We start from the raw sequence: 7,050 nt of genomic DNA, 5'->3' as shown, positions 1-7,050 counted from the left end.
ACTACACTTAATTATCTACAGTTTGACAGCTACTATAATTGAGTTGGGTACACAGATCAATGAGAAGCCAGGTGTGGTGGCAAACACCACAGCACTCAGGAGGCTGAGGCAGGAGGATCGTTGCCAGTTCAAGACCAACCTGGGCTACAAAGTGAGCTCAAGGCCAGCCTGAACTGCATAGCAAGACCCTGTCTCAAAAAGATTAAAAAAAATAAAAATAAATAAATGAGAGGCCCTTTTGCAGCCAGTGGGGGTGGGGATCAAGGGAGGAGATGATATCTGACCAAGACCCTGTGGAAGAACTTGCAAGGCCTGTAAGAAGGAGAGAGGCATTACAGGAAGGAAGAACAGCATGAGCCGAGGACCCGCGGCGTGAAAATGCACCCGACATTCCTAACAGACACGGGCTGGGGGAAGGGCGTGAGGACGAAGAGCGGAAGGAATTACTGGAGTTGATCCTAGCAGCTTGAGAGCCTTGATGAACTTTCAGCAGGGGAGTGGCCAGATCAGCTTTCATCTGAGCCGGACCACACTGCTGGTCCTCCGTGGAGCAGAGCAGAGAGGGTTGAAGGCCGGGACAGCAGGCGAGGCAGGGGTCCAGGGTCGGGAGGATGAGCTCAGAACCTCTTTCCTGGAGGGTGTGTCCCCACGCTCCCCTACCGCGGCCAGCACGGAGCTTTAAAAAGAGCTCGGAAGAGCAAAGCCGTCCAAGCAGAAATAACGCGGCCTGGGATGGATGGACACCCACTCCCGGTGCCCTCCAGAAGGCCAGTACAACACCCGAGACCCAAAGATCTAAAAGAGAAGGACGGCGGGCAAGTGAGGGAACCTCTCCTGTCTCCCCTGGCTTCCAGCCTCCGGCGCGCCCCGCCCGCGCCCGCCGTCCGGGCACCGTCCTGGGGCTGCCGGCTCACCCTCACTCGGCCCCAACCCCCTTCGGCCTCCCTGCTCCAGCTCCAGGCGCAGCCGCCACCCATCCGCCGAGCTGCCCACGCCCATCGCCAGCTGCCGGGAGCCGGCAGCGAACTTGCAGAGCGCGTGGAGCGCCGCCTCCTCGGCCTCCGGCGGCCCAGGTCCCTTCCGCATCCCGCCGCTCCGCCCAGGCGGCGTCCAGGCGAGCCTGGAACCGCAACCCAGCCAAGGGGCTCCTGAGACCCGCTGCCCGCAGCCAGTCCCCTCACTCAGCCACCAGCCGTGCGATGTTTGCTTTTATTCCTTGCGGACACAGAGCCTGAGGGGCAGCGCCTCCCTGGTGGGGCTGGGAGCCGATCGCGGGGTGGAGCTGCCCACGCCCCAGGGACGTGCGGTCTCTCGGAGGAGCCCACGGCTGGCTCCTTACTGCACGCCCTCCATCATCTTCAGGAACTCTGCGGGGAGGAGGACAGAGGAGGTCAGGGGTTCCTCTGGGGACGCAGAGGCCTGGCGGGGCCCCGGGCGCGCAGAGGGTGCCCTGTCTGGTGCTCCCCACCCTCGAGCAGACAACTCCACCCCGCCCGCAAGCCTTGGACCGCGAGGGTGCGGCAACCCCGAAGCCCCCGCGGCCCTCACCGTCGAAGTCAATGCGGCCGTCGTTGTTCTTGTCCCCGTCTTTCATCAGGGATTCGATCTCCTCATCCGTCACGTGCTCCCCAGAAGCCCTGAAAATCTCAGCCAGCTCCTCAGCATCGATGTAGCCGTCTGCGTTCCTTCGGGAGGAGGAATGGGGACGGCACGGGGACAGTGAGTCACGCTGGCCAAGCTCACTCGCTGGACGCCCCTCTCACCCCCGCCCCACACCCAACTCCTTGAGGGCCGCCGCCGCCCTGGGCACCTGTCGAAAATTCGGAAGCACTCAGCCAGCTCCTCCTCGCTCTTCCCCTTCGCGTCCTCTTTCATCTGGCGCACCATCATGACCAAGAACTCCTCGAAGTCGATGGTGCCGCTGCCTGGAGAGAGCAGGGAGTAGGCTGAGCCCGAGCCCTGCACCCTGCCTCTCCCGCCAGCCCGCCTTGGAGCGCCACCCGCTCACCATCCTCGTCCACCTCCTCGATGATGGCGTCCAGCTCCTCTTTGGTGGGTGTCTGGCCCAGCATCCTCATCACGGTGCCCAACTCTTTGACGCTGATGTCCCCACCACCATCAGCATCAAACATGTCGAAGGCGGCCTTGAACTCTGCCGGAGAAGGTGCAGAGCGCTGGGGTGAGGTGGGCGGGCCGGTCAGCCTCACACCCACGCTCGCAACCCTGCACCCTCACTCACCAGCGATCATCTCCTCGCTGAGGTAGGACCGGGCCTCAGCCTGCTGGTCCGTCTGCAAAGGACACAGAGAGTTAGGGCAGAAGGGGCAGCCCCTCGCTTTGCCCCCACCTTCTGTGAGGAAGTGTCCCTGGCTTCCCCCTAAGGACAGTTCTAAAGTTGGCACACTTTCTGGGCCCCATCGTCACCTGAACCCAGTGCTGAGAACAAGAGAAAACAGATCCTGCTTGTCCACCAGAAGCCAGGTGGGGAACTAACCGGCCCACCCGCCCTCCAGTGACCTTGGATAAGTCAAGAGCATCTCCTCTCAGCACCTTCCACAGACAAGATGAAATCAAGGGTGGGAGAGGGCTTTGAAACCTGTCCGCACCATTCCAGCATGATTTTCCAGTTTTTCTCCTAATCCTTTCTGGTACTTTCATAGTTGCTCAATAAACATCCTCAAATAAAGTAATAATGGGACAGTAAACTGAGAAGAGATGGACACATCATTCCTCCCAATAGAATGTGCAAAGATGGAGATTTTCAGTTTCCTTGGAGTAAATACCTCCCACACCAGGCAGAAGGTGAGAGGGGCTTGGCATGAAAGTAAGATTTCTACATGGGTTTCCTGCTCACGGCCCAGCCAGGTCGTCTGGGTCAGGGGCTTTGGGCTGGGGCTGGTGGTGAGGAGGCGGTGAGGTGTCCCGGGAGTTCTTCAGCCAGCTGGCTCCAGTCCCCCCCACACCCTCTGCCAGGAGGGCAGGCTATTTTTAGTCAGGCATGGGCAACAGCAGCTGGCCTCTGGGGTCTAGTTACTCCTTGAAGTGGGGAGGGGAATCTCGAGAAAATGACAGCCCCCAATCAGGACCTCTGTCTGGGAGGCTGGGGTCTCTCTAACTCTGGTCTGTCACCTTCAGCCCCGTCCCATCATCCTCAGGACTCTTGGAGCCCTGCACCCGAGCTGCCTGCAAGCTCTGCACGTCTCCCATCTTCCAGAGAAGCCCTTTTTCCCTTGCCTCGTAGGAGGCTTTGGCAGGGCTCAGAAAGTCAGTCCACCCTTGCCACTGACTTGCTGGGGGAGTGACTCTGGCCCTCAGGGTCCCTGTCTCTGCTACAGAGGAGACAAGCTAAGAACCCCTCATGGCCCTGCGAATGAAACTGCTGGAAGTCTCAGAAGGCGGGCGGAAAACCTCAGCCCTTGAGGATCAGTCAGTCCCTGGGACATCCCAGGCCTCCACATCCAGAAGTCAAAGGTCTTTGCACCCAGGATTTCTCCAAGACCCCTGGGTCCCGGAACCTTCATGATCCACCTTCGAAGGCCCAAGTTTCATCCCACAGAGCACCCAGATCACTTGAAAGAGGCCCACAAGTGCTTCAGCAAGCAAAGGGGCGAAGACCCTCCTCATCCTTACCATGGCTGCTGGTCACTCGGACTCCTCTCCTGTGGATCGCCTTCTCCGCACTCCACCACCCGAAGATGCCCTGGCCCACCCCAGCCCCCAGGATTTGTAGGGGCACCCCTCCTCCCACCTCCCTGCTCCCCAGGACTGCATACCCTGCCCAATCAGATCCTGGGGTCAGCAAGCCCCACCCCTCCCAGAGTCCTGGCCCATTACCTAATTTAGCCAAGGGCCCTTGCAGAGAAATTTAAGCCTCTCAGCAGGTGACAGGCCTTGACATCCTAGATTCTCATGAGGAGGGCCCATCCTGCTCCACCGCCTTAGAGAGCACCGCCAGCCCTGCCAGGAAGCACACTTGCTCCAAGATGGGCGAGGACAGTCAGGGCAGTGACAAGTGCAGCAGCAGAGTGGGAAGGGAAGAGCACAGACTTGAAATGCAAAATTCAAGATCCAGTCCTGCCTGGGCAAGACGTGTGACCTTGGGCAGGTAGTGACACTGCTCCCAGCCTACTTGCTTCATCCACGAGGTGTAAAAAGCCATAACCTCCCCGCAGAGAGACCCTGATAAACACGCACCCAGGTATAAGCCACCTCGCTTGTGCCACATTCACTGGGTTGGTGCTTGGCAAGTGGAATGTCCTGTTTCTGAACCATGATAAGGGGTGGGGGACAGAAGAGGGGGTGATAACTAGGCCACTGTTTATGGAACTTCTACGATATGCCGCACACTATGCTAAGCGTTTCAAACACCTGATCTCACCTGGTACTCACCCTATGAGACGGCAACTATTATTATCCCCACTTGACTGGAGGGCTTCACAAATCATAAAGGTCTATGGTCACACCGGCAACTCCCTATCTACGTGTGTGTGTGTGTGTGTGTGTGTGTGTGTGTGTGTGTACATGGTGCTGGAGATTGAACCCATGGCTTTGTACAAGCAACTCTACCACTGAGCTGCTTCCCAGGTCTTTAAAAACAAAACTTTTTTTAAAACAGGTTCTCATTAGCCGGATGTGGTAGTGCACACCTGTAATCCCCGCGGCAGGAGGATGGCTACAAGTTCGAGACCAGCCTGGGCTACAAAGTGAGCTCAAGGCCAGCCTGAACTGTGTAGCAAGACCCTGTCTCAAAAAGACCAAAAAAAAAAACAGGTTCTCACTATGTTGCCCAGGTTGATCTCCTGGACTCCCGCCTTAGCCTCCCAATAGGATTACAGACACGTGACATCACATCCAGCTTTTGGCGCTTCTGAGTAATCCTGCCTGGGGACAAGCTGAGACAGTCATGGGGGAGGGCATCCAGGAGAAGTGCACAGAGGGAGGAGGGGTACCTTTGGAGAAGTCTTTTTGTTTGTTTGTTTGAGGTGCTGGGGATTGAACCTAGGGCCTTGCACATACCAGGCAAGTGTTCTACCAACTAAACTACATTCCAGCCCTTTTTGACTGAGACAGGGTCTCACTCTGTAATCCAGACTGGCCTTGAACTCACTATGTGAACTCATGGCAGGTGTGCACCACCACACTGGGCTTGGGGAAGAAGTCTTTGTGAACACTGAAAACACACATTCTTCTTTCCAGTTACTTTTCTCTATGGAAGGTGTGTTGGGGATTCAGTTTAGGGGGAGGGAGGGACAGCAGAAGGTGCTCTAAGAGGTAAAGGGGCAGCTGGCCCCTTCCTAGAACTCAGTGAAGAAATGTAGAGGAGTCCCGTGGGTCCCCTGGAGGGGCGAGCCAGATCTACTCCAAAGGGAGCAAAGGGAGCAAATTCCTTAGTAGGGCTGAGCAAGGTTCCAACTGCCCCTCTAGTCGCACCCCTCCCATTCCGAGGGTCCTGGCTGGGCAGTGGGGAGTAGGCAAGCCTTATGGACATGGCTAAGCCAAGAGCAAGCACTGAGCCAACCAAGAGCAGGGTCTGAGGCCAGGAAAGTGGGGTTAGACAGCAAAGAAGGCAGACAGACAGTGGCAACTGGGCTGCCTCTTTCCCCTATATATAGACATTCCCAAGGAAGGCTCAGCAGAGCCAGGTCAGGCTAAATAAGGCCTCCCCCTGCCAAGAAACAGGCCCGGGCTGATACTCAGAAGATTCTAAGTTGGACAAAAGAACTCGGGGACTACAGTACTTGGTCCCTTTGAAACCGAAGTCATGGAACCCTGGGCAATCACTGTTTATTAATTTATTTTTATTTGGGGCGATAGATAAGGATCACATTTCTTTGTGTGGCCAAGCAAGGTCCTCAAACTCCCTCCAGTGTCACTCTGCCTCTCTTCCCTCACCTTGTTTGCTGCTTTGCTCTGATCAGACATCAGTATTTAAATACTATTCCTAGTGGTGGTCCACACCTGTAATCCTAGCACACGGGAGGCTGAGGCAGGGGGATCACTGCAAGTTCAAGGCCAGCCTGAACTGCATAGTGAGACCCTGTCTCAAAAAGATAGATAAATAAATAAATAAATACTGTTCCAAACACCACTCTTTATGAACCCCCATGCCTTTGCATTTACTGGTTTTTTTTTTCTGCCAGAAACATTTATCTTTGGGTGGAGGATTTAGCTCAGCAGCATAAGCGCTTGCCTGGCAAGCCTGAGGTCATGAGTTCAATTCCCAGTACCAGAAAAAAAAAATTTATCTTTCCTCTCTTCACCTGCTTACTTCCCTGTCATCTTTCTCGGCTTTCACATCACTTCCTCTGTGGCATATCTCCTCCCTTACACAGGCTATGGTCCAAGGTGGTCTCTAGCAGTTTTCTCAATCACAGCGCTAAGCACGCCTTGTGACCACAATCTGTTCTGAGTTTCATTGGCCAGAGATGGTTTCTTGTTCAACATCAAAATTCCCAGCACCCAACACTTGGCATTTAGCAGGACTTTTTTTTTCTCCCCCTTCTCCCCCACCATCTTCCAGAACTGGGGGATCCAACCTAAGGCCTTTCTCATGCTAGGTAAGCCCCCCAACTTTTTTTTTTTTTTTTTTTTTTGGTAACTAGAATCGAACTCAGGACCGTGCACTTGCCAGACAGGCGCTTGTGCCACTGAGCTGTATCCCCAGCCCCATGTTGGCCTTGATCTCACTACATAACCCAGGCTGGCCTCAAACTTGCAGCGATCCTCCTGCCTCAACCTTTCAAATGCTGGGATTACAGGTGTGGGCCACCACTATAATAATAAAGTAAAAAAATTAAAAGGGCTAGTGATAGATCTGGGTGAGGAGACCCTGGGTTCAATCTCCTGCAAAAACAAAGACAAAAGATAAACCACAGAGCTCAGAGAAGCTACTGAGACTACCAGGACTGATAGTAAGCAGAACACAAGTGTTCTGAGTGTGGTAGCCCAGGTCCCACACTCAGAAATCTCAGGCTGCTTTTGACTCTGGACAAGCAACTCAGCCTCTCTGGGTCTCAGTTTCCCCCTTCGCCTACTTCTCATGTGTGTGCC

At 55.3% G+C, this 7,050-nt stretch overlaps 1 protein-coding gene across 1 annotated transcript; it reads right to left on the bottom strand.

Annotated features, from left to right (window-relative positions):
* Positions 1-1,195: 1,195 nt before the first annotated feature.
* Positions 1,196-3,740, bottom strand: Tnnc2 (troponin C type 2 (fast)). The gene is made up of 6 exons (XM_005392409.1): positions 3,631-3,740; positions 2,240-2,291; positions 2,009-2,152; positions 1,811-1,925; positions 1,549-1,685; positions 1,196-1,367 (listed from the first exon to the last, which is right to left on the bottom strand). Exons 1-6 carry the CDS (start codon positions 3,631-3,633, stop codon positions 1,336-1,338), a joined length of 483 nt encoding a protein of 160 aa, XP_005392466.1. The 5' UTR covers positions 3,634-3,740; the 3' UTR covers positions 1,196-1,335.
* Between the last annotated feature and the right edge of the window lie 3,310 nt (positions 3,741-7,050).

The sequence above is a fragment of the Chinchilla lanigera genome, unplaced genomic scaffold (genome assembly GCF_000276665.1).
Source record: "Chinchilla lanigera isolate Chin_1 unplaced genomic scaffold, ChiLan1.0 scaffold00044, whole genome shotgun sequence".
Lineage (NCBI taxonomy): Eukaryota > Metazoa > Chordata > Mammalia > Rodentia > Chinchillidae > Chinchilla > Chinchilla lanigera.
This window is presented reverse-complemented; position numbering and strand designations above follow the sequence as displayed.

What these genes read in the sequence shown, in the direction of transcription:
- Tnnc2 (XM_005392409.1), bottom strand. An exon ending in CAGCGAGGAGATGATCGCTG is followed by an intron (nt 2,153 to 2,239) that starts GTGAGTGAGGGT and finishes CTTCTCCGGCAG; the next exon opens with AGTTCAAGGCCGCCTTCGAC. An exon ending in CGGCCGCATTGACTTCGACG is followed by an intron (nt 1,368 to 1,548) that starts GTGAGGGCCGCG and finishes TCCTCCCCGCAG; the next exon opens with AGTTCCTGAAGATGATGGAG.